Source organism: Diceros bicornis, chromosome 14 (assembly GCF_020826845.1).
Source record: "Diceros bicornis minor isolate mBicDic1 chromosome 14, mDicBic1.mat.cur, whole genome shotgun sequence".
In the NCBI taxonomy this organism is placed as follows: Eukaryota; Metazoa; Chordata; class Mammalia; order Perissodactyla; family Rhinocerotidae; genus Diceros; species Diceros bicornis.
In genome coordinates this window covers 2,411,639-2,438,761 of record NC_080753.1, presented here as the reverse complement: position 1 = coordinate 2,438,761, position 27,123 = coordinate 2,411,639, and the positions used below count along the sequence as shown (strand labels likewise).

Below are 27,123 nucleotides of genomic sequence, written 5' to 3'. Positions count from 1 at the left end.
TTCTCAAAGGCAACATCTTTCAGGCTGGTCTGGACCCTTCAGCGCTTCCCCACTTGCAATCCCTGCTAGACCATCTTTCTCTTGTCCCCGCCGTGGTCTCTCCACCCCAGGATTTCTGTTGTCAGTCCTCCAGGACACATCTATTGACGTGTATCGGAACAAGTCCACCTTGTCCTCTCCCTTTCAACAAAACACGGCCTTTCAAATCAAACATGCTTTTTTCAGGCTATCTTACTATGAACGTAAAAACTCTCTTATGAAACTCCAAGTGTAGACAGGAGCTCGTTGACACCCCTGTGCCCTCCCACCCCCCAAACTAAAGAAGAGCTGCCAGTCAAACAGGCACAAGAGGACTTTGAAAGTGTTTCACACTTTCAAAACTATTCTCCTCCCCTCTGCCCTACACACGTATGTACAGAGAACTGCTCTCCAGTCTGTACCTTAGAGCCTGCAGAGTCAGGTCTGGGTCCCCTGGACCCTGTCCCCTTAGGAATGTCACTTCAGTGTAGAAAGCCACAGCCCTGGCAGCACAGTGAACTCACGGGGGGAAGGGGAAGCATGTGGCATCATTCAGTAATTCGGCTTTTAACGTTTCTCCTTGATTTATTTCCCAGGGAAAACCTGGAGCCCCGGGGCCCCCAGGAGCTCCAGGGGAACCGGTGAGTTGCCAGTGACTTATGTAATAGTTGTACTTGTGTGGTCCTGCGTGCAGTTTTGAAGCTCTTCTTGGCAACTAATGTCCGTCTGTGGCCGTGTCCACAGGGTGAGAGAGGACCTGTTGGAGATATAGGTTTCCCTGGACCGGAAGGACCCTCAGGAAAGCCAGTAAGTACTTTTTACTACTTAAAATTTTCCAGTTTGAGAAATGTTCTAAGTATTCCCTCTTTGCCTATCTCCTCGGAAAATCTGAGATTTGAATAAGTAGTTTCCAAGGAAGTAAGAGCAGATTCTGCAAATGGAGTTTTGGGGTGTGCTTCTCGCTGAGTGTCCTAGCTCTCTATGAGGGGTCTTTATGTCTTAAACAAAGGTGAGAAGGGTGAGATTTTTTGTTAAGTGTCAGAAAATTAGACTCATTATTTCTTAAGTCTAATGTTCTCATTGGAGTTAAAAAATAAAATGGCTATCACATCCTAAAATACAAAGAAACTGAAGACTCACAGATATAACACTTGTGTTTTAAGCTAAAGAATAAAGTAGAAGCTATTTTCTCAGATTCCCTCCTTTATTTATGAGCCCTGTTCTTACACTTTCATAAATCACTGCTGCCACATATGTCATCCCCTGTGTCCTAAAAGAGCTCTTAGCTATTGATATATAGTCTTGATGCAACATTGTAACAATCATTCCTACTAATTCAATTCAGTTCAACATCTATTCGTCCGGTCCCTGCCGTTTGCTAGGGGTGTGCTAGGCCCCGAGGTAGGGGATATAAAGATGAAAAAGACGTGCCCAAACCTCAGGTTTACTCTTTATAGAAAGTCACTGCCCCCATGGCTTGTGTTTGCCGTGGTTGCATGGGAAGGGGTGCTGTGAGGAAAAGAGGGGACTGAAGGTGAACTAGCAGCACGGAGTTCACGCAGTTGGTTTAGTGTCTGGGAAACCTTCAGGGTCAGGCATTCCCTGGCCACCATCCCCTGGAGAAGGCAATGCAAGATAACGGGAAGCATCAGCACTTTAGAGTCTGCAAGATCTGGGTTTGGGTTGTGACTCAGAGCGTTCTGTGAGGCACTGAAGTCGCACAACATGGTGAGCATCTCCAGTGTGGCCGTGGGGGCTGCTCAGTAAATACTACTCCCATTCCTGCCTCCCCTTTACCTCCTCTTACCAACTCCCCATTCCCAGCCCCTGTAAGCCGTCTCGTAAATGCTTGCCTTCGGGCTCCCAGAGACTGTGCAAAAAGTGATTTGTTCATTCCCCAAGTATTTCTAAGCACCTATTACGTGCTGGGTGCTGTTCTGGGTGCCAGAAACTCCTGGGGTTTACATTCTAGTGTAGGGACACAGACAACAAGCAAATAAATACACACACACAATTTCAGGTAGAAGAAGATCTGAGTAGGTGACGTCTACATAGCATTTAAATAGGGCTGTCAAAAAAGACATGCCAGGGCCTCGCCCCGTGGCTGGGTGGTTCAAGTTGCATGCGCTCTGCTTTGGCAGCCCAGGTTCATGGGTTTGGATCCCGGGCGTGGACCTAGACCACTCACCAGCCGTGCTGTGGCGGTGTCCCACATACAAAGAAAAGTAGAGGAGGATTGGCACAGATGTTAGCTCAGGGCGAATCTTCCTCAGCAAAAAAAAAAAAAAAAAAAGGCATGCCATTTGAGCAAATCCTGCATGAAGTGAGAGATCAAGCCATAGGGAGGTTAGAGTTTCTTGTTTCAAGTAAAAGAAATGGCTAGTAGAGCCTGGTGTGTTGTAGGAACAGCAAAAGGCATGAAGTCAAGAATGAACTAAGCTAAAGAAGAGTGGGAAAGACACTGAGGGGGAGGTCAGCAGTGGCCAGGCACAAGGAACTTCTATGCCATGAATGGAGTTTGGATTTCATTGGAGCGTTTGTAGCAGAGAAGGAAAACAATTGGACTGCATTTTAAAGGATCACTCTGACTGTTGTGTGGAGAGCAGAGGGTGAGAGCAGACAGAACAGTAAGGAGGCACCGCCATAATGCCCATGAGAGACAACGATGGTGGGAGCAGGGACGTCATGAGAGTAGGAGAATTTAGGATGCACATTGAAGGGACAGCCAACAAGACCTGCTGATGGACCGGATGTGGAGTGTGAGGGAGAGACAAATCGAAGCTGTGGTTTGGGGTCTGAGCAGTTACTCGAGAGTAGGGCATTTGGTGAGATGGGAAAGACTGGAGGAGGGTGGATTGGGAGGGAAAATCAAGAGTTCTCTGTTTTGGACACGTTCATCTGGAAGCACTAGTAGATATCCAGGTGGAAATGTCAAGTGAGCAGTGGATAAGCGTCTGGAATTAGTGGAGAGGCCAGGACTGGAGAGAAGGATTTGGGTATTTAAACCCAAGCCTGGGTCAGTTGGAGTCCCTGTGGATAGGGAAGGGGAGAGAGCACTTCAACCGTTAGGAAGAAGACCCAGCAACAGGACAGAGAAGGTGCAGCCAATGAGATATGAAGAAAACCAGGCAAATGAGGTTTCCAGATGTCAAGGAACTAAGCATTTTAAGAGAAAGGAGTGAGAAACATACAGGTAAGTAACCTGAGAGCTGATCATTCCCCACTGGATTTAGAAATGTGGAGGTCTTTGGCGGGAGAGATTACACACATCAGTTTCTTGATAAGAAGGATCCAGATGAGAGGGGAAATTTTGATGGTACAAGAGAGTGGCTATAAGTTTGAGGAGGCAGAGGAGACTGGTATTCCACTCACAGTGGAAATTGGTCTCAACAAGGAATGGGGCAGTTCATCCTTCTCAATGGGAGGGAGGAAGGCAGAAGTGCATGTGGGTTAGTGGACCTGGTGGAGGCAAGGTGAGGTGGTTCTCTCCTGTTTATTTTCTCAGAGGAAGAAGAATCGAGGTCATCGGCTGAGCGTGAGGAGAGGGGTGTGATGCTGGAGGTTTAAAGAGACAGGAAAATAGGTGAAAGAGTACTTTTGGAGAGAAGGAAATACAGAAGAGTGGCTGGTAATGCGGAGGGCTGCTTGTAGTCTGCCATCGAACGTTTAGATTGGAGCAAGTGAGCAATGACACAGGGTTTTCCTCAACCACAGTCAGCTGCTCAGGTGCCGATGTTCAGTAGACAGTAAGTTGGTTAGATCCAGGAATGGGGTTCTTCTAGATAAGTGAGATGGGGGGAGAGAGAGGCAGATACATACAGGTTATTGTAAAAATCTCTGACTGCAGGACTCGCCTATGGAAAGCAAGTTTAGTAACACCTTCATATACAAAAGAGAACACACATGTCTTTGATGAATTACAAGAGACAAAAAAAACTATCGGCTTATTTCTGTTCTTACATTGTTACCAAAGACATGAATTACATTTTTACACTAGATGTATCTTCTTTTATTCGTTACACCGGTGTTTCTTTCACATCCTCTCCTCAGTCAGCTTTATCTTTCTTGCTTGTGTTTCTGGATGTAATAAATTCTTTGAACCGCACACTTCTGGTTCTTAGTTCAAGTTCTCTAGATAATTCCCAGGATGTTTCAGAGAGGCTGGGGGACTTCAGTTGGGTTATCAACTGTGACAGACTTTAGTGTAATTTACAGCGGTGAGAGCATGTGTTGTGTGCCGTTCCATCCTCATGGAAACCATTCCAGCAAAATCAGTCTCTTGGGCTTTTCAGAGGAGCATGTCCATGCTGTTGCCTGCTGGCTACGAAATCGTTTTCCTCTCCTTGGTCTCACTCTTCAAATCAAATGTCAGAAACACATCTGCCTGGGACTCGAGGGTCGGATTTCACTCCAGGTGCTTTTCCGTGGTACACCTCCCAGCCAATAGCTCTCCTGGTCTTAGAAATCTCTGAGCTTTCTTACCACCTCCAGAACTGACTTGTAAAGCTCAAGAAACTTTCTGTTTTCTAATAAAAAGCCACTATTTAATACTCTCAAAAACCATGACCACAGATTTCTTACTTTCTTTTCATATGTTCCAACTGAAAAATAACAATTGTTCTCCAGCTGACAGTTTATTTCATGGTAGAACGATGCTCTGGCGGTGTTATGAAATTTCCCCAGCAGCAATGAGACCATTTACTGAGAATGAGTCTCTGGGCTGGAAAATGTGTTAGAAGGTAAAAATAAATGCCATACGCCAGCCCCAGCACCACGGGGAGCCTTCTTATTTCTCAGAACGTACCTGATAGAATAGGTAAGGAAAATAACCATGGTGACTATTTCCAGTGAGCGCAGCATTTTCTGTTATTCCACTACACCCTTACTTTTAAAGCCATTATTTCATCCTCACTTTGTAAGTGGGAAAGCTGGTGCTATTAAGGTTAAGTAAATAGCCTGAAGTGAATGGGGCTAGTTAGTGACCGAGTCAAATTTGGAACTCGGGGCTATCTGGTGTTTTCCGCTTCACTACACTGCCTCACCAAAATCTCAGTAGAAATATAATTAAATCCTTAAAATTTAACCCCTTTATTGTGGCTGTTGATGCAGAAGTAGAAATATTAATCATTTTTGTCTTTATAGGGAATAAACGGAAAAGATGGATTACCAGGTGCTCAGGTATGGAAAATACCACTTAAAGTAAACATTCCAATGCAAAACCACCTCCAGAACACCTGATCCATCAGAGTGATGGGAAATGTAGGCGAGCAGTGGTTTTTAGTGTTGATATCTGTGTTTCAGGGCGTCATGGGTAAGCCTGGAGACAGAGGCCCCAAAGGAGAACGGGTATGTATATTACCATTGGGGTTGTTATTTCAGTCTGTCTGTTCGACTGTCTCATCATCTGAGTTACACAATTATGTATGTGAAACCCTACGAATCTCCCAATATGAAAAGGCTAGGATGTGTGTGATCCAAGATCTCTGCTGGCATAAAACACAGCAATTAAAGGACCCAGAAGCAGGTCCTATGGCAGGTACACCTGCATAGTTGGCCTTGTATACACAGCTAAGTCTAGTTTGCTATTCCAGTTTGGAAAGCTTTTGTCATCCTCCTGTTTCAGACACATATCCCTACTATAATCATCACCCATGTTCTTTTTACCTAGAGTTGGGTTTCTCAACCTCAGCATTGCTGATATTTGGGGCAGATAATTCTTTGTTGTAGGTGCCTGTCCTGTGCATTGTAGGATACTTACCAGCATCCCTGGCCCCTACCCACTGATGCAGTAGCACCACCCTCCCTCCGGTTGTGACAACCAGCAAGTTCTCCAGACGTCACCAAATGTCTCCTGGGGGGCTGCCCTGGTTGAGAACCCCTGACCTAGTGGAATACTAAGTTGAGGAAGGGGGTGGTGTAAGGGGTTAGAGAAATGGAAAGGGGGACTGAGTGTATGAAGTCACCAGCAATGCCAGTTATGGTCGATGCTTTTATTTGAATTGTTTGGGTTGTTGATGTCGTTATTGCAACTTCCCATTATTTTCTTTAATGAACTTTAACATTTCCTAGAAGAATTAGAGCCATTCCACTACAGCAGGCTACTCAAACATTGTTATTCAGTAAAATTCTAGTAAGGGCTGCCAGGATGTGTCTGTGTGTGTGTGCGTACGTGCGTGCGTGCACCCATGCTCACATGCACATGTGTTTATGTACTGGTGTCTAGTTTACTAGTTTTTACTTATTATTACATGAATAATCCATGATAACTGAAGTAAATATGAAAATAGAGATAATATAAATTTAAAAATTAGAGTCTACCTTATCCCACTTCACAGAGACAAACACTTTCATTATTTGGGATATATTTCCATCTCTCTCACTCTTATGCATAGTATACGCATATACTTAATGTAGCACTGCAAATGAATAGATACTTTTCCAAAAGCGGGTTCATACTGTTTTGTGAATGACTTTTTCACCTAGCAATGTAAAATGACCGTGTCTCCATGTCGGTAAACACAGATCTACACCTACCTCTTAGTGGCTGTGTTATGCCGCTGCTTGCATATGCCTTATTTCACTTTCCCTGCCCCCTTTTCTGGGTATTTAGGTTCTGTTCAGTTTTCATAATAATAAACATCACTGTAATGTACATCCTTGTGCCTAAATTATAAAATAATTTTAATATGTTAAAGATTGTGTTTATTTTGCACATGATCAGAGTATTGATCAAAATGTGCTAGTATTTCTTTTATTTCCTTTTTTTAGTTTTAGTCATCTCAGATGTTTCTCCAAATGTGAGCTGGGTTGATACACTTGTGTGCAGATATGTTTTTATAACTAAGACAGTAGCACTGAAATTAGGTCCATCTGTTTTTTCTTCTTTCTACCAGCTTCTTTCTATATCTCTTCGTTCCATGATCAAATAGATCTCTGTAATTGTTCATTTGTTTTCATTATTTTTTAAATCAAGAGAAATATAGTTCAGCCTTTTGCAGGTTAGTCACAAATAAAAGAATAATACAGTGAAATACAGAGCCTCCTCAATGCACCATTCCTCTGTATTTGGTGTGCGCGTCACCTGCGGGAGTTGTGGAACTGAACATCTGAAGTATCTATAGCTCATATCCTCTCAGGCACAAACACAATAATAGACACCTTGTAGGATAAAAGTCAGCCGTAAAGAAGCTTTTTATCAGATTCGAACACATCTAACATAATCTTACCCCCAATTTGTCGTGGCACCTTATTCAATGAATTCTCTAATACTTCATTTATGTTGTTGAGGAAATGACCTCAGTGATGACCCTCTACCCCAACCACCTGCTTGGAATCTTTCCAAAGCTCTCCTCTCTCGCCTTCCTGAGTTGTGTGTCTTTAGGGCACAGCATGCATGCACACACACACGCGTAAAACACAAGTACAGAAACCAACACACAGAATCTAATAAAGTCCAAACACAGAGGAGAAAACAGAAAAAAAGAAAAGCACATGATTTAGGAGAGATTTTGAGTGTCCTGAAGTTTTTCTGAGTGAAAAATCTCAGTGATGAAATCCTCTTGGCAATGTTCCATTGTTATCGCAAAGGAGGCCCAGGCCTGGAGTGACAGCTGCTGTGCACTTTCCAAAGTGTCCTCATCCTAGGGTGGCAATGTGTACAGCTAATACCATCACTAACTCTTCATTGAGTGCTTCCAGCGTGCCGTTCTGAGCCCTTTCTCGAGTTACCTCATTTATTTCTCAGCGTCCTCTACTTAGTGGATACAGTTAGCATCCTCACCTTGTGGGAGATAAAGCCAAGGCACTGAGAGTTTAGTTCACTTACCCAAGGTCCCACAGCTGATGAGTGCCAGTACAAATCCAGAACCTTGCTCTCAACCACAGCTACGTGGTTTTAGAACACTCATTCTTTATGATGAATTTTTTCCTTAACAGGGTGATCAGGGAATTCCAGGAGACAGAGGCCCACAAGGCGAACGGGGAAAACCAGGCCTTCCAGGCATGAAGGGGGCCATAGGGCCTGTGGGGCCACCAGGAAACAAGGGCTCCACGGGATCCCCTGGGCACCAAGGCCCTCCAGGTGATCCAGGCGTCCCCGGCTCTCCGGTAAGTGGTGCCGAGAGCTCTGGGAGCTCCTGGCTGTATTCACAACGTAGCCCTTTTACAATAAAAGCAGTCACAGTCCTTTCAAAATAAATAATGTGAACCTAAACTGGTCTCTGAGAGGGTAGCAACAGCTGTCATTTATTTCAAGTGATGGACCAGATCCTCCAATAAGCCCATACTGTACCCTACCTCACTGGATCCTCACAGCTAACCTGGGAGGGTGCTGTCCTTTCCATCCACTGTTACAGATGCAGAAACTGAGAGCTGACTGTCCAAGGTGACAGTCATTTACCAGGTCGGACCCAGGGCTGACTTACTCCAAAGCCACGCTCTTAGATGCTATCCGTTGTGTCTCCTCACACTACAGGAAACACCTGTGTCTGTTTCATATTAAAACTCCATTTCGTTAAAAATCAGAACAACAAATCTGCCCTGATAGGGCAGAAGAGGAAACCAGTTGGGCCCAGAAACAGTGTTTAAGGAAGCCGATGTCCTTATTAATATCCTCAGGAGGGGCGGCGGATGGCCATTCCACAGGGAATTTAATCTGCAAATATCCACGTCAGGAAGAGAGGAGAGTCCTGAGTGAGGTCGGAGTTAAGGACACGCTGTCCTCAGATAATCAGCCAGCACCAGATGTAGGGCCAGAGTGGGCATTCCCACAATTTTCACACGGCTTTACTTTCAGCCGCTCTCCCTAAGCTCTACTTGAATAAAGCCTATGTAATGAACTCTTGGTGCTGTGTCCGTAATTGGTATTAGGTGCATTAATTCAAGTTCATTTGTACTGTACACTGTGAAAATAAAATGTTGAGATAGGGCATTCCTGGAACTACTCTATCCTACAGAAATCACCCCATCTTGAGCCCATCACATTGTCTTTAATGCCACACACATACCTCTGGCTAAAAATCACCAAATACAAAGAAGAGTCATAAAAGACTTGGAAATTCTAACCATCATGAAAAATAATCACTCTCTTTTAAAAATACCAAGGTACTGTGGTAAAACATTACTATTATAAGTGTTAGATTCTTTGTCAAACTCACGCAGACTTGTTTGTCAAGGGGTTAATATCTCAACTGATGTCACCTCCTTCCCTTTACCATGTCCCACAGCATTTTCTATCAAAATAAAGAAAATTGCTTAAAACAAATGTGTTGGCAATGTGTAAGTTACAGCATAAACTTTGCTGTGAAATGGGTAAAACTCAGTAAGCTTTATCCCATGAATAAAACGTTTTAAAGAATAATCCAGCACACGTGGAGTTCTCTTCCTTTGAAGATACATCGCATCAGTTAGATATTGACTTTACCAACGTCCAGGGATTGGTTAGAAGTTAAACTCTTCCTGGGATATTAACTTGATGATAACACTGTTCAAATTCTGTGACTTCAGAGCATGAAGTCATAGGAAATGTCTGTCCTAAGAGTGTGAAGCCATGTCTCTCCATTGACCAAGAAACATGTTCATATCACTAGCTGTGATTCCCGCCCACAGCTTTTAAAGCAATTATGCACTTCAGCTTCTTCCTCACATTAATCAAAACAAGAGATATTTATTGCCTAATATAGTCAATTGCCAAAAGCATTTTTCTTGGTAAACGTACTTCTACGGAAGTTCAAGGATGCACACCAACCCAATATTTCTAGTCTTGATTTGTTCGTGCTATGCTCTATTATAACAGAATTTTCTTTTTTCCTTCTTTAGGCTGATGCGGTTTCATTTGAAGAAATAAAGAAGTATATTAATCAAGAGGTTCTAAGGATTTTTGAAGGTTAGATTTGCTTAATAAACATTTCTGAATTTTTCACCGATTCCCACTTCCCATTCACTGTGGAGAATCTCTACAGTAACGTTCTGAAAAGACGGTTGTGCAATAACAACCTTAAGAGGCCACCCATTTTATGATGGAACAGCTCTGTTGGATAGAAAATTCTCCCCACACTAGGTTAAATTTGCCTCCCTGTAACTTCCTCTCATCCTCCCTGGTCTGCAAAACAGCGAGGGTCAAGCATCTTCCTCTATTCCCACGACAGCCCTTTGAGTATTCTTCAGTATCCGTGGGACTCTTACTTAGCTTTCTCTCCTGTGGAGTCAGTGAATCCAGCTCCTCCACCATCATCGCACTTGAGAGAGACCTAATTTTTAAGTGACCCTCACTCACCCAGGAGTGCTTTGACCAGGGCTGAGGACAGTGTCTTTTGACGGAGACCAGGGGCAGCAGACTAGGGCCCACCAGATAAATCCACCTGCCACCTATTTTTGTATGGCCCACAAGCTGAGAATGGTTTTTGCTTTTTTTGGGGGGGGATACATTTTTAAATGGTTTTTAAAATAAAAAGAATATTTCATGACATGTGAAATGATCTGAAATTCCAATTTGTGTCCATAAATAAATTTTTTTGGAGCTCACTCACACTCATTCCCTCATGTGCTTTCTCTGGCTGCTTTCATGCGAGGGCAGAGAGCTGAGCAGCTGTGACAGAGACCAGACAGCCTGCAAAGCCTAAGATAGTTACTCTGACCCTTTGCAGAGAAAGTTCTCTGACCCCTGATATAGACACTTCAATCATGCAGCCTAAGGTAGCACTCTTTCTTTTATAAAAAAGCATCCATCTCACCCTCTTGATTCATAACTAACAAGCCTGGATCTTCCTCATACAAACTTTATAAAATTAGGTGTTTTTCATTATGCACTGTGTCTATTTTTAAAGTTCAAGTGTGTGATTTTATGTTTCTTCTTACTACAAGTGATTCATGTTCATACATTGTCCCAATCTGAAGATGTCTTGTGGCATGTTGTCTCATTGTAGGGCAGGTTGGCTGACCCTCCTAACTTTGTGTCATCTCTAAGTTTTATAAGCATGTCATCATTCTAATGGTTGATAGAAATGTTGAATAAAAAAGAGGGAAGAGTCAAGGATTAGGCTTTTCTGAATGCTATTACATTCCTCCTGTCCCCTTGTGAATCACCTGTTGATCTATTGTTTTAGTGAGCTCTGAGTCCATATAGTTGTCCTCAAATCTACTCTACATTTCTTTATCTATTCACAAGGATATTGTGTGATTTTGTCAAATGACTTGCTAAAATCAAGATCACTCCTCTCAACTGTGAGCTTAACAAGGTGGGAATTATTTGTCTTTAGAAAATAAATCCACACTGGCTGTCGTGGTTCCTGCTTCTTTTGCAAAGCAGCCTTCTTTTGCTAAGCTAAAACTACCTTCTTGAGTTTTGCAAAGACTAAGATTACAAGATACCCCAAATTCATTGTAAATCCTTCTACTACAAACATGGAATTAGCTACTGTCAAAGAAGCTCTGATTATTTTAACCAGTAATTAGTATTAGAGACCAAAATCTCGGTGTTGAGTGCATATTATCTTACTTCACATGAGCACTAGAAATAGAGAGAGTGACGTGGGGACTTTTAGCACTTCAGTGACAAAATAGAAAAAAATGTTTCTATAAAAATGTATGCTGTTAATTTCAATTTACCTTGATCTCTACTAGGAATCTTTACTTGCTGTGACATGATAGTTTATTAATACAATTGTCCACTCTTTTTTTTTTTTTTTGGCTACCAGTTTTCTCTTTATAAATTGAATGTTGCCCTTAAATTTAGAAATCTCCTTTTCTTTTCTTCTTTTGACTCTTGAATCAAGCATCATGGAATAGGCTCCAAATTTTGCAATCCAAACATTCCCCCTCAACAAGTGTCCCTCAAGCATCAACTGTCTGAAAAAGGAAAAGCCAGCTCGAGCTCTCTAGGGGACACTGAACACTGTAGAGGCAGAGGCAGGACCAGCTGATTTGTGGGACTCAGTGCAAAATGAAAATGCAGACACCCTTGTTCAAAAATGATCAAGAATTATAAGACAGCAATAGAACATCATACTGAGCATAGACCCTTCCGAGCCTGGGCCCCGGAGAGGCTGCACAGGTGGCATGTACGTGAAGCCAGCCCTGGGCACAGGACATCCAGGACCTCAGAGAGAATCCACACCCTAATGGACCACAAACACAAAATGGAAATGCCAGCAAGTATCTGTCTTCGAACTGCGATCTAAAATTCCCCTTTATCTCTTAATTTCCATGGGCTCCAATGTCAATTATCTTTTATCTCAGGCAGCTTTAATGTTGACCTTCAATTTCTTAAAAGACTTTAGATAAAATCATATATTCAATAGTTCAATAGTTAATTAGTCTAACTTTTTAAGGCTGGTTAACAATGTCAGAAAATAAAACCAAGTTCTATCAGAAAAATATGATGTGTTAAGATATGGGAGGTATTCATTTTGCAAACCCAGTGGACATTGGATGAAGACATGGCCCCTGGTGGCCTGCCCTGTCTATTCAGCAGAGGAGACATGGCTCCTCCCACCTGCGGAAGGCTCTGTGCTGCCCACTCCCAGGCCAGTCTGTGGTTTCTCCAAGAAGGGCTCTCTGCCTCCTGAGGAGGGAGGTTGGGGAATCTGCTACACTCCATCTGTCTTGGGGCGGGCTCCCGTGGCTTGCACTTTCTTAGCAGCTCCTCCTTTAAGTCTGTGAGCTCCCTCTCTGCACTCCTGCCCCAACTTCCCCTCTCAGAGTAACTCCTTTCCTCCCAGGACACTGAGGGGTGCAGGGTCTTCCCAGGTCTCCTCTGGCTTCACCCCCATCTCTCCTACCACCTCTCTCAATCTCTTCCAGCCTGGCCAGGTCCAGGAGAGCAGCCAGTGCTCCCTCAGAAGCCATAATGTCTTGGCCCCCAGACAATATTCTAAAGTGGCCACAAGGAAATTTTTTCATGAGACTTCTAGACTCTGAGACTCCGAATTGAAACCCCTTCTTCTTTTATCTGTGTTGGCACCAGTCCAGCAAGACTGTCTTCTCCCAAGCAAAATTGTACCTAATACCCAGAATTTAGTTATTTAGTACTTTAGTTGATTTGTCCCAAGATTATTCCAATTCAGTCTATTTAATTTTCCACTTAGAAGTCACCTTTTCATGGCTTCTGAACACCACTTACAAAAAAGAAAAAAGAAAAACTCCATTTTCACAAATCATAGAGCACCAAGGTCACAGTTCTCCTTTTCAGAAAGCTTTCTCCATAAAAGCAAAGATTAGTTTTCACGTGTTAAGCACTTGCCGTTAAGAGCTGTGGTTAAGCGGCCCCCATCTGCTGCTCTTTCTCTCAGCCATTTCCCAGGAGAGCTGGGGCAGCAGCAGCTAATGCTTGTCTCTGCGCCATTCACCCCTGCACATCGACGGCCTCAGGAGTGATTCTCTCTGCTCGGCACGTCACTGGCTGTCAGCCGGGGCTCAAGGGAGTCCTCGGGAGATCCTGCCCCACTGTCATACCAGGGTCCACACGTGGCCTCTAGTGAAACCTAGACCAGGACTGAAAACTTGGGCTGTCCTCATGGAGCTTTCCAGCTCCCTTGGGGATTCCCAGGTGACCCCACTGATATAGCACCTCCACAGAGGGCTGTTCCTCAGGACACCAAGCCCTCCTTCAGCATCCTGATGCCCCTTCCAAACCGAGCCATGGTGAGGAAGGTGCTTTTCCACCAACTGCAAGTCTGGGTTTCTGGTGGATCGCAATGCACAAACATACACCCCATCTACAGTTAGATTAAATTCCTGATTTGATTGGCCCACAGGTCAAATCCTTTTGCAAGCAAGGTGGCCACACACAGCGGGGACAGATGCCATGTGTCTCAGCTTGGCTTCTTTTGGCTTTACGAGGGCTTTGCAGCTGCCAGTGATGCTGCCCACACAAATTAGGATCTTGCAGATCTGAGAAGCTTCATTCTTGCTATGACACCATCCTATTATACTTGGAGATTTACATCACCATGCAGGAAGAATCTACCAACTTGTGCGGGGATGTGGACACACATCTGGCTCTCTCAGTTCTTGAGACAAACTTGGGACCAACAAGGCCGCACCTGTAGCTGTGGGAGAGAAGGAAGGTTAGGGCTAAGTGTCCCTGAACAATATTTCTGCCTCCAGGTATCCAGTGTTCAGGAAAGCCTCTACCCATGTTTTCTCCATTTTTCATACATACGTTTCATATATTATATGCGAACATGTGTGAATGTGTATTATCCTGTTCTCTTGTTTCAAGGTTGCAACATCTCCACTTGCATCTTTACAACTAGGATATTAATTTATGTATGTATATGCTTATTTGTATATATACACATCATATGATAGATGCACATATTGGAGATATAAACGTAACTTTTAAAAATATTTTCCACAACATAGTCTCTATTTCTTCCAATTTGCTTCTTTCTGTGGGTCTATCCTTCAGCTTATAGGATTTCTTCAGGGCCAGTAATCCTTGGTTGTCTGCTCATAGAAAAGAGTGGGTGCTGAAAACCAACAGCTATGAGTGAATAGTGGGGCTTGCCAACTGTAAGCTTCACTGTAGGGTAGTCTAGCTGGGCTTTTTAATTGAAAGACCCTCAATTTCAGTGTCTTTAAGTCTCTCCTCTTATTCTGGCCAGATTACCCAGAGGAAACACTTCCATTTCCTGCCTGGCTGCCAGCATTTGGGGAGCAAGATAGAAGACTAGGGCTTGGGCCTCAGCACTGAGCACGGAAATGCCCATTTATTCTCCTTGTTTTCATAGGGAAGCAGGAGCCTCCGTGGAGTCTGGGGTCCCCAGTGCAGAGATGATCTGTTTACCCTTCTCAGATAATAAACCTTCAGCCTTCACTAGACATGTGGAGGGGCAACTACCAGCTGTATAGTGCAGAGACAGGTATTCCTGAGACGACTACTTTCAGCCGCTTCTCATTTCAGGTCCCCTCCCTCACACCCACTTCCAGTGTAACTTGTACTGCAATTCCTGAGACTTTGCAGGATTTTGTGGTTTAGAACAGGTTGTTTCTCAGCTTCTAGTGTGAAGAGTTGGTTGTCTTGAGTCTGCTGAGTCATCTATCACTCAGCCATCTGGTTCTCAGCTTCCAAAATTTTGCTGTGTTGCCTCCTTTCATATTCTCCCCATTCTTGTGGTTTTATGCCTTTAAAACTGTCTTACTCTTGTTTTGCAGGGATTCAGGGGGGAGTCAGAGCAGATGTGTGTGTTCAATCCACCATCTTTACCCACAATAACATTGCAAAGCAACACGCCTACAAATATGGCAGAGGGTTGGGCCAGAGATAAATGTAGCAGTAAGGACGTTGGAGTCACAATGAACCACAAAATACATATGAATCCACTAATGATGCTGTCGAATTGACAGTTAAAATGAAACCAGGAAATAATTATTAAGATACAAAAGGAAATTACTCTTCTGATATTTTTGTCCCTTAGGAGAGAACTGTATCTAATTTTGGTTTCCCCATTTAATAGATGTTTGGAAAAGCCCTGGAATAGTGGAACCAAAAAGTGATTTACAAAACAGATTACCAAACCTTTGAATAAAAGTTATTTAACCTGAAGGCTAAGAGGTGATGATATTATCAAGTATATGATTGATTTCCTGAAGGAAGCACTCATTAACTATTCTCTGTTTCCATAATGGACTAACGAAAATAAGTTGAAGTTGTACCAAGAAAATGGGCAATTAAGCATTTGAATGGGCATTTGGAGAAAAAGATGAATTTCTCTCTCTGAAAATATTTGCAAATTCTATCTGTGAAATAGAAGTTAGACATGGGCCAGATGACATCTGAATGTCTCTTCCTTCTCTATATAATGTAGTTTATCATCACATTAATATTAATGTCTGCATTATATTAATGAGCCCATTCTCCAAAGAAGGCAAGCCATTGGTCTCATTTGTTAGAATGATTGCTGTGGGTTTGCGTTGGGAGATGGAATGTGTGTTTGGTTTATGCAGGCTCCTATCTGAGCTCTTCAATTTCCTGCCTCATTAGAAAGCATAGCCAAAAAACAGTCTAATTGACCAAAGATCCCTGAAAACAGAGGAAAGGCAATTAAGAACACAGGTCTTTACGAATCATTTAGAGGCTCAGAAACATTATTTTAAATTACAGAGCATTAGAGTAGGGTTCAGAAGAAGTAATTACCCTTATGCTAAATGACTAGTTCTGAGTGTATCTTAAAACTATATAATTTACAGCTAGAAGTAATTATTTAAAAGAATTTTCTGTTTTACTAAAAATATTAAAAACTACCCAAAGCAAATCACTTGTAAATTCAATCCATACGTTAAAGCGGAAAAAATTTGTACTGTGAATATTTGTGTTTAGACATTAAAGGTATTCAAAGAGATATGTCTCAAATTAAGAAAAATTGTACTGAAATACATATTTATCTTTTAAGTGCAAAACCACAAATAATGTGCAAAGTTTCAAACTATGATCATTGAATTTCACATTTGTTTATAAAACACCCAGTTTACAACTTAATATAGTAAAGATATATCTACATTCAATGTGATGGTTTGCAAAATTATAACTATATATTACAAATTTGTTTTATCTATTGACTGGAAACAAATGTATTAACATCAACCAAACATGTCCCAGGTGGATGGTCGGGTGACAAGTTTTACTGGGAGGTCAGTGGTTTAACATCACTCTTAGGGATGATCATGAGCTGCCCATTGGTCTCCACCATCACTCTCAGTCAGTCTGCAGCCAGAGATTCTGGTCCTGTGGATGTTGGAAGGTTTTCATTCTGCTTGCTTTGTGATTGGAGAATGTGAGTGTAGGGTGATTACTCTTGTGACAGTTACAGCTAATACTCCACATTTTGGGGGGATTTTCCCTTAATAATTCTATGTGAAAAAAATTTTGTTTTACTTTCTCAAGCAGTGTACGGGCCTACATTTTTTTAAACAAATTTTTTATTGAAAGCTCATTGAAAAATAGATTTTACTAGGAGTAATTTGCTCTTTATCATAAATTTGTGAAACATACATATCCATTTAAGTGAAATGTGCCTTTATAGTTCAACTAAATGAACTAAACTGATTGGAAAGACTGGAGAAAATTGAAGCAACTCTTAACAGGGTCTGTATGATTTGGTCTCTGTTTTTTCTAACTAAGCTATAGTTTCTAGAATGTTCTCTCATTTGGTCCTTACTTGCAAAATAAACACTTATTTAATCAGTTAAAACATTTTCTGGAAGATTTGTCCACACCAAACCTATGCTGAATTTTTCACATTTAAGATTTATTTATTGTTACACACTGAATGTACCCTTGAAAAATTGTGAGTTTTACAAATTAAACCATTTGAATTTGCTTTTTGAGGAAAACTATGAGAAAAGGAAAAAAAAGAAACAATGTAGTTAATTTTTTTTGTCATGGAAAGGAGATGCCTTCTTCCAGTTTTCTATTTTAAATCTAGTTATGCGTATATTAGATTTGTTAAATGTGAGATATACAAATTATAAACAAACCAAACAAGTTTAAATAAAAAATCCAATGATAGGGCTGGCCCCGTGGCTTAGCGGTTAAGTGCACACGCTCTGCTACTGGCGGCCTGGGTTCGGATCCTGGGCGCGCACCGACGCACCGCTTCTCCGGCCATGCTGCGGCCACGTCCCACATACAGCAACTAGAAGGACTTGCAACTACAATATACAACTATCTACTGGGGCTTTGGGGAAAAAAAGGGGGAGGATTGGCAATAGATGTTAGCTCAGAGCCGGTCTTCCTCAACAAAAAGAGGAGGATTAGCATGGATGTTAGCTCAGGGCTGATCTTTCTCACAAAAAAAAAAAAAAAAATCCAATGATAGATTGTATTTATAATGGATTTTGCATGAATTTGCATTAATGACAATCAAAATTAATTCTATATAGTAGTAAAATATTGAACATGCTTTTGAGGTAAAATTTAACTGAACAATAGCCTTTGTGGGATTAATAACCAAGAATTCTATAATATTATGTGTAATCCTAAAGTGATTATTCAAAAGAGTAATTCTCAGAAGAAATGTCTTACAATTATATTATATTATATAAAAAATTCTAGTCGTAAAATAAAGCTTGCTAGCAGATAACCTTTACAGTATATGGGGCTGATAAGACATGGATTGTAGTTCTTATTGAAATGATGACCTCTGTCAGGATCCCTCCGTGATCCCTGAACAAGCGCACTTAATGCGGATGGTATAAAACGTCCAACACACGGCCACTTACATAGCATATTTAATTTAGTTAATAATATACTTTGTTTAGGAATTTATTTTAGAGTGAAAATTCTTATTTATATTTTCATATTTACATTTTCTTTGAATTCTCTCGTTTTCCATATCCTTTAAATTTCATGAGTTATTAACATACCAGTGTTCCACAATGTATACTCACTTTTATCCAAAAGCACTGTTGACTTATTTATCAGTCTCTAAGTATTAATAGATGCATGCCACCTACGCTGCCTATGAAGATATTCTCAAGGACTAACGACTGAGCTCACCTTGAGGGGGCCCCTTAAACAGTCTTCCATTCCCTCCCAGGATTCTTTCCGTAGGACCTCGATGAACTGGGCTCCAGGGGGTTTGGTGGATGAACAAAAGGGCAAGTGACAATGACATGTCCCTTGAGAAGGCAGCATTGCTTATTTGGGAAGTATTCGATTCATAACAGTCACATCACTCAACACTCACAAAAGATGTTTTTGACATTTTTAAATGTTCTGGATAATTTATCAACTTCCCGTAACTTGTGTGTTCTTAGTTTCAGTATTTTCTTCAGGTTCACAGAAATGTATAGAAACTTTTTGTTGTGTTCACTCTGTCTACCACCGGAATTCAGTGAGGGCGTGCCTTTCTGCACCAATGCTGATTTTTTTCTTTGGCCAAATTAGACCTTCTTCCTTCTAAAACCTTGGCTGAAAACTGGCACAGACTAACTGGAAATCGAACCAAAAATAAATAAATAATATCAAGGCTGTATAAGACATTTTCTTTAAAAAGCAAAAATTATTGTTGGTAAAGGACAATATTTGCCCAGCATAGAAATTACACAGTGAAATCATGATGAATATGAAGCCAGTGACCATCTTTTCAATAAGTAAACCTCTCTATTCATAATGCAGTTTTCTTCAAGGTTATAAAGTGTCACATACTGTGTAAGTTATCTATTGCTGCCTAAGAAAGTACCTCAAAACTTCAGTGGCTTAAAACAACAGCGTTTATTATCTCACATTTTCTCCAGGTCAAGGACTTGAAGGGTTGCTGAGTTGTGTGGTTCTGGCCCCAGGTCTGTAATGGAGCTGCAGTCAGGATGGCAGCCAGAGCTGGAGTGAGCTGAAGGCTTGACCAGGCTGAAAGAGCCACTTCCAAGTTCACTCACATGGCTAGTGGCAGGTGGCTTCAGTTTGTCCCCATGTGGGTCTCTCCATGGGACTTGTTGAGTGTCCTCACTACATGACAGCCGGCTTCCCCTAGATTGAGTAATCTAAGACACAGGGTAGCCAGGGAGTCATGGTGCCTTTTATGACTTTTTCTCCCTGGTTGCACACTGTCAATTCTGCTTTTTTTCTCTCCATTAGCAATGAAAAGCAAGTCCAGCCCACACTCTAGAATAGGGGAAGGAGACTCCACCTAATTCCATTTGGAAAGGAGTGTCAGAGAATTTGTGAACATATTTTAAATCACCACACACACATTCACAACATTGCTAGAAAGTGGCTTAAATTTATTGTTAAAACCATATTTAAATGTGAACCTAAATTCTCTCCACAGGTCCTTACCAGAGGTTAATTGGATTCTAGGGTAGTTATTGTTCTCTCCACTAGATGGGCTGGCTCTCTGAGGTGCTGAAAATTCTCAGACCCTCTGATCAACACAGCTGGTTTGCATCTATATTCGTACAACTTTGTGCAATCCATTTTATTTGACCAATCGAAAAACTATCTCAGCAATCATACCAGTTGGTAAATTAGATATGCTTAAATTGAAAACAAAATAGTTTTCTTTGTTGGATTTTATGTAAAAAATATTTGGAAATTTTTGACATAAAAAGTATTTCCATGATATTTTCTTTTCCCTTTCATAACTGAAGAGAGGACGGCTGTGTTCCTAGCCCAGCTCCAGCTGCCCGCAGCAATGTTGGCTGCTCAAGCTCATGGGAGGCCTGGGCCACCAGGAAAGGATGGGTTACCTGGGCCACCAGGAGACCCTGGACCCCAAGGTAAGTCTTCAAGTATAATATTTGTTTACTGGCTTCTTTAACTCTCAGTATTTATAACATGCTAATCATAGTTAAGGCAAAAAAAATAAATATTTATGTAAATATATATATGTATACATAAAATGATTTAATATAGAATATCCTGTCAATATTTGATATTCTAGAAGTAGGTTTTTAACTATTACTCCTTCAAATTTAAAACTGGTAATTATCTGCTAACCCAAATGTATTTTAATAATAATATTTGTTACAATAATAGCAGCAATAATAGGCGCTTATATATCATTATTATCTGGGACTCTCAGAGTTGTTTATGCCTCCCTCTTGATGTAAGTACACAGCAAGAATCATCATCTTAGTATCTTAAAGAAACTGAAGAAAAAGACTTGAGACATTACTATAAGTAGTGATTTGAGTCAAAAATATATTTTTGAGAAATTTTAGAATCCTTCTCCTTCAAATAGAGATTGCAGATGGTAATTGTTGAATTTTAAAGAATTTCTTGTATAGTTTCTAAAATTTTTAAAGGAAGACTTTACTTAAATTGTCCAAAAATTTGTTGTACTGATGACAACTTGATGAGAGACATGACCTTATATACAGCTTGACTAAGGTAAGCTGGCAAGGCCGTTCTCTAGAAGCATGATTAACAGTCAGCAAAGGGACAGAATAGACGTTGGTGTAGACGATTCGCAGCTCTGACAAGGAAATGTTAAATCCACGGAGCACATACCATGAAATGTAAGACCCGGGAAACTGCCTTTCGTGTGTATCCATAGAGGAACCCAAGGGACCTCTTGGAAATACTCAAAAGCTTGTATAGAGCAGAAAAATAGTAAGTTAATACCAAAATCACATAGGCATACAGTCCAAAATACTATGTATGTAGAGAATGAATTTTCTTCCCCTCGTTCACTATCCTTCCTACTGCTGCTCCGGAACCTTGAGACTTGTTTTCTGAAGGAAGTGCCCAAGGTGACTGACACGCCCTCCATCATCTGGAGAGCAAAAACTGTCCCCAGTTACAGGGTCTGCTGGGGTCCTAACTCACAATCAAGACTGGCAATGCTTTGCTCTAGTTAGCACAGTGTAAAACAACAGGGTAAAATCACTCCAGTTTGCCTAAACAAGACGGCTTATTCTGGCTTTCCCGTAGATCATAGAGAGCTCGGCAGATAGTTGGAAGAAAGGATGTAGAATCGGGTATAACCTTCCGTGTGTACACTGTTGTGCAGAGGGTGGTTAATTATTATCTTTCGCTAGTCGGGTCTGTTGTGAAGGCAGAGTACGTGAGCCTGGAAGGAAGAGCTTGAAAGCACATCCGAAGATGTTGATGCCTCCAACCGCGTGAAGAGTAAGGGCTGTTAGCACCAACGGGAGGAAAACCTTGGACAGACGCTTCTAAAAGCAGCGGCCTAAGAAGACAAAAACAGTGGAGAGTCAGGACATCAAGGAAAACCATTCTGGAGGTCGTGTTGCCTGTCCCCACAAACACCTGTCCCTGGGCTCCCTTCCCGTGGAGGGAGGCCCACCTGGAGGGTCTCAGTCAGAGGTGGTGCTGAGTCAAGCCGTCCCTGAAGCTTTGGAAACAAGGCTTCTGTGTACCTCTTGCCTTGCCTTCCCCTTGCGAAGGATTTCTATGGGATTCATCTACTGCTCTGCAGGGAGATCTTATAGACTACCTCTGCTTCAGATAGGGCTTCTGGAGGCAATTCTTGAGTTTGAAAGACTTCCCCATATTATTTCCCACGTTTTTAAAACCAACGTGTAATAAAATTGACAAAACTTTTGTCCCACCAGAGGGTCTCTGACGTCACACGTGTCTTGACTGTAACCCGTGCGTCTCCTCAACTTTCCCGTGACCTCTCCTTTTCATTTGTTAACTGCCAGAAATGTAGCAGAAAAAGAAAACTTGCAAAATATGGGAACTCGTTTTTAAGAAATATTGGCCCGTAGTGATACCGTACTGATCATCCTGTGTAAAGCCACTGAGACATCTTACTGTAAAGAATAAAACAAGGGTCTGCTGTGTGATTTTTGGTGCCTCCCCAGGAGTTCACAAGGACTGAAGGGCTTTTCTCTGGGAGATAGATAGACATGAAGTGCTCAGAAGATGAACTTCTCATGTAACTTCAAGACTTTGCTCGGCTTGATTTACAAATTTTCTCGAAAACGAAAGAAAAAGTGCTTATAAAACTGTTACCCTAGTGACCATGCAAACCCCAGCTGCTGTTGGCTGTTCGTCCTAGTCGGGACACAGTGACAGAGTCTGAGGAGAGGCCGAAGTGAGGACGCAGCACAGAAGGGAAACGGACATCGGACACCAAGCGCAACTTGGTGTGTCCACCCACGCAAAATTCTGCATGACGGTGGCTCTTCCAAAATTTCCAAGAGACTTGATTTTTCAGTGTTTTTCCGGAAAAAAAATCCATTTTCATTTGAAACGAAGTGGTTTGGTTTGAAGTATGCACTGCAGAATGAGTCCTTTGTTATCTTACTCTCTTTAGGGAAGGACAGAAATTTAAAGGGTCTCGCAAGTTTCCTGTGCTTCTTCTGAGAAGTGAGAGACCAGAGAACAAGGAGAAAACGGACGTGAGGCTGTCAGAAGCACACGATGCAGGCTGGACAGGGAGGTGCTGCTCCTGCCAAGATTCTGACAGTGAGAACTGGGGGACCCTGGCCTTCCCGCAGGGAGAAGAGAGACCAATGTCATTCTGAGTTGGGTCAGCTCGTTTGCACTTTTCCTAAATTCCCAAAAGAAGTGATTGTTGACATCTTTTCTAAATTCACAAGCCTTTCCAGGCACAGTTAGATTTTAACCATCCCGTGGATTTCTGACTATTGCCCTCCCACTGTGCGCTGAGAGGGGCCCTTCCCTGGTGTTCCCTGTTCCCGCCATGTGTCTCTGTTGTCTGACCTGAGTGTTCATGCTGCGGGGTGAGGACGAACGTGCCACGTCAGGATCAGAGAAGCCCTGAGAGGCCTGATCCAGCTGGAGTCCCATATAGGAACAAGAGAGGCAAGTTCTCCCAACAGACTTATCCTCTTGGGCGAGTTTTAGGAGAAAGAACTTCATTTAAACTTTTTCCAAACACAACTGATTCTCCACCCTGTGAACACTCTGAAGAACAGACACCACCCTTGAAAGCCCCAGCCGTTTTGGAAAGAGCCCCGCACCTGCGTGGATATGGAGTTAGTAGGAGAAAACAGATCCAGCCGTCCTGGGTGCCTTCCATCAGTTTGGAAGGACAGTATTGGGAATGGTTGTTCTTACTTTTGAACTTCTAAAGTTGAACAGTTATTGGTTTATAGTGGAGGAAACATTCTGTTATTCGTTTGCGAGTGGCCTACAGGGTAGTTCATGTGACTGATGTAGATTTGACCTTTCAAGTTTGTCTAGCAGCAGGGGCCTGAGGAAATGGGGGGCATGTGTGTGTCAAAATGACGGCAGGGCGCTGCTGTCAATTAGCAGGCCGGAGCCAGGGAGGCCACTGAACAACGTGCAAGGCTGGGGGCAGGCCCCACAGGGTGAATCGTCCTTCCCAAAGTGCTGTAGCCCTCCCTTTCTGGCTCCATCTGTCAGTGTGCAGATAGATGCAGATTTACGACTCTAAAGTGAATCCTGGAGTTGAACAGACACCTCCCTACTGGAAACACATAGCCTCTCCCACCCAGAAAACTAGCGAGCGCCCCGTTTCTTCAGTGACGACGCCTCCAGATGCTTAGGTTAGGGCACTGCCACGGTTTCATTTCTGTTCTCTTACACAGGCTACGGTGATAGCGAGCTGTCATCCTGCTGCTCAGAGTCCCTGAAAATGCATGTCCGCTGGCAGATAGACCAGCCTTCCAGCCTTTTCCAGATCAGGAGAGGCCTACACTAAAAGGGCAAAAAGCTTAGTTCTAGAAGATGGGAAAGCTGTTCTTGACTTCATTAGCACTCCTAGCTGAAGTTTTTGTGACGCAATTGTAGAATAAGACCTTATGGCTTTATGGCAGCCTTCATAGGAAATGAGCTTGGGGCCTTATTAGGAAGTTTAAGAGAGAAAGCTCTCACGTGCCTGTGCGGTTCAGCAGCTCTGTCTACTAGTAATAGGTAGTTATTAACCCAATGAACTGAGAGGTCTGTACAAATACATGATTACGTTAGACAGAAGTGTAAAGGTTACCCTATTATACGAATGTACAAATTATTGTTTCCTGTTTTGTGATACCATATGCACTGAAATCCACGTGGAATAATGTATTTTTGCATTATATTAAAATATGAGAACTGAGTTTAAACATGTAGGTTTTAGCAAATATGTTCTTCATTTGGAATTCTGGTAGTCTTATTAATCCTCGTGTTAATCTAGAGTTCATATATCTTTAGTTATTTTTCTTTCTTCCTCATTTTTTTAGACTATGATCTTAAGCACTTACTGAGAAAGCTTGAGGGTCAACTTCACAATCTTTCTGTGATAGCGGAAGCTGAGTTGAACTCTCAAATATACCTCATGTAATAAATGTTATTTTACAGAAATGTTTAAATAATGGATTTGGAAGGGTGCTTTCAAATGACCCTAAGTACAGACATTTTTTCTTGTTGTTCACATATGTTAAATGAAAGTCACTTATATAAAAGAAATCCTGATAATATTTCAAATTTGATTATGTATCAATTTAGGATATTGTGCCGCACAGTTGGGCCACTGTTCTCTCTGGGATCTAGGAATGTATTGAATATCTGTAACATAGTTTTCAGATAAAATTGTGTGAAAATTTTCCACTGGATGTATTTCCAATGTGCGCATCAAAATATTTCCTGAATATTTATCCTTTTTTCCACTATTTTCACGTTTAAGTCAGGTCACACCTCCAAAGCCAAGAAATAACTGTGTGGTGATTACATTGCTAATGTTATTTGGATAATAGTGTGTACAGTGTATGGTCAAGTCAAAACAGAGAATGGTAACCCCAAAATGATGTCTAATTCTCGACAGTAATGGGAAATAATTTGTCTTACGTACTGTTCATAGAAAGTATTAAATTTTCTCCTCCTCTCCTGGTCTGCTGCAGTAACACACTTTTACAGAAAGATGCAACTACGTTAGGGTCTACCATTTCCTACTGAGGTGGTCTACTACCAATTGTCCTTGCTGTGTGTCTGCATGATTCAGTGTGACTGCTCTGTTCATTCGGGACCAGGAGCAATCATTAGGCTGCTGTTTAAGTGCAAAAAAGTTGGAAATTAAAACTCTACTTACCATCACTGGGAAGCTCTTGTAGCCAGAGAACCTTTTCTTCAAGTGAAGTCTTACATGGGCGCTAACATATAAAACACAGATAGGGGCCACCCCGTGGCTTAGCGGTTAAGTGCACACACTCTGTTGCTGGCGGCCCGGGTTCGGATCCCGGTGTCCCACATACAGCAACTAGAAGGATGTGCAGCTGTGGCCTACAACTATCTACTGGAGCTTTGGGGAGAAAAAGGGAAAAAAAGGAAGAGGATTGGCAATAGATGTTAGCTTAGGGCTGGTCTTCCTCACAAAAAAAAAAAAAAGAAATTTCCCCTATAAAACACAGATAAAAGTGTTTTATGCTATTTTAAAGCAGAGATAAGGGCTCCCAGAGGCACAAATTTCTCGAGCTCAGGTGACAACAAGCATGTTCAACAATAGGAATGATTTTGTCTTAAAATGGATACCAATATCTGAAACCTAATTCATTTTGGTTAAAGCATCTGAACTTGATAAAGTGAGTTTGGAAGGACCCCTCAGTCTCCTCTTGCTTTCTAGCATTGTTGAAGCTCCTCGTCCTTTGGAGTTACAAACCGCCGTGTTAAAATGTGGGGTTGCTGTTTTAACTTTACTTAGAAAGGATGTAATGTTATAGTCATCAATTTGAACAAAGATTGGATTTGTCCCCTCTCCACTCCTGAGATGGATGGATTCACATATATTCACACTCCTACTGTCACTCATTAAAATCATGAGCTTCCATTCCTTTTGTACCCTTTAATTCATGGACTAAGGTCCAGATTCTTGCTGTCGTATTATCTTGTCCTCGTGTTAAGCAGAATTCTTTCAGTATACCTCTTATATGTAGTCTGTACCCACCCTCCAGTCTGAATTCCTGTTGAAGAGATCTCACACACCTGTCATAGCTATTTGAAAGAAGATATGAATGAGTGAGTTATTTAGGTATCATTTTCAGTGCCCAAAATCTCCCTATCAAGAGTTTAACTAGTTGGAACTTTCTATAGTAGTGGCCTATTTCTAAGATCCTCCTTGTCCATTGCACCTAATCTGATTGATATATAAGTTTAATATGTGGTTAATGCAAAACAGCTACGGTACTCTTCATGTTAAGTGCAGAATTACATAAATATCACAGGCTCAGAGCATGGTTCCTGCATGGGCCATGCTGCCATAGAAGACTCTTACTTTTGTGTCTCTCTTTTATGTATCTCTCACTTAGGCTACCGAGGACAGAAGGGAGAACGAGGGGAACCGGGCATTGGGCTTCCAGGGAGTCCGGGTCTTCCTGGGACCTCAGGTAATGGTGGTCTTATCTTCACGACACAAGCCAGCCTCTAAAAACAGGAACCAGGCCTTCTCCCCGTGGCCCTTAGGTGTTGCCACAGGTGAAGGTGAATGAGCCATGTTGGTTGGAGTGAGGGAGGAAGAGCCGTATGTGATCTGCCTTCTGATAGGGTCTTTTATTTCATTAGCTCCAGGTTTGCCAGGCTCACCAGGGTCCCCTGGGCCCCAGGGCCCCCCAGGACCTAGTGGACGATGTAACCCGGAAGATTGCCTCTATCCCGTGTCTCACGCCCGTCAGCGGACAGGTGGGAAATGACACACCTGAGCAAGACTTCAGTCCTGTGATATCTCCTTGCCAGTGGATCTACCT

General features: G+C 42.1%; 1 protein-coding gene across 1 annotated transcript in view; it reads left to right on the top strand.

The window, feature by feature from the left end:
- COL19A1 (collagen type XIX alpha 1 chain) overlaps nt 1–27,123 on the top strand; it is a 297,565-nt gene extending 270,442 nt beyond the window's left edge. Inside the window, exons 42-50 of the mRNA XM_058553922.1 lie at nt 615–659; nt 763–825; nt 5,161–5,196; nt 5,320–5,364; nt 7,954–8,124; nt 9,835–9,901; nt 20,104–20,232; nt 26,689–26,766; nt 26,942–27,123. Of these exons, the coding sequence (XP_058409905.1) occupies nt 615–659; nt 763–825; nt 5,161–5,196; nt 5,320–5,364; nt 7,954–8,124; nt 9,835–9,901; nt 20,104–20,232; nt 26,689–26,766; nt 26,942–27,069 (762 nt within the window). The 3' untranslated portion in view covers nt 27,070–27,123. The remainder of the gene's footprint in view (nt 1–614; nt 660–762; nt 826–5,160; nt 5,197–5,319; nt 5,365–7,953; nt 8,125–9,834; nt 9,902–20,103; nt 20,233–26,688; nt 26,767–26,941) is intronic.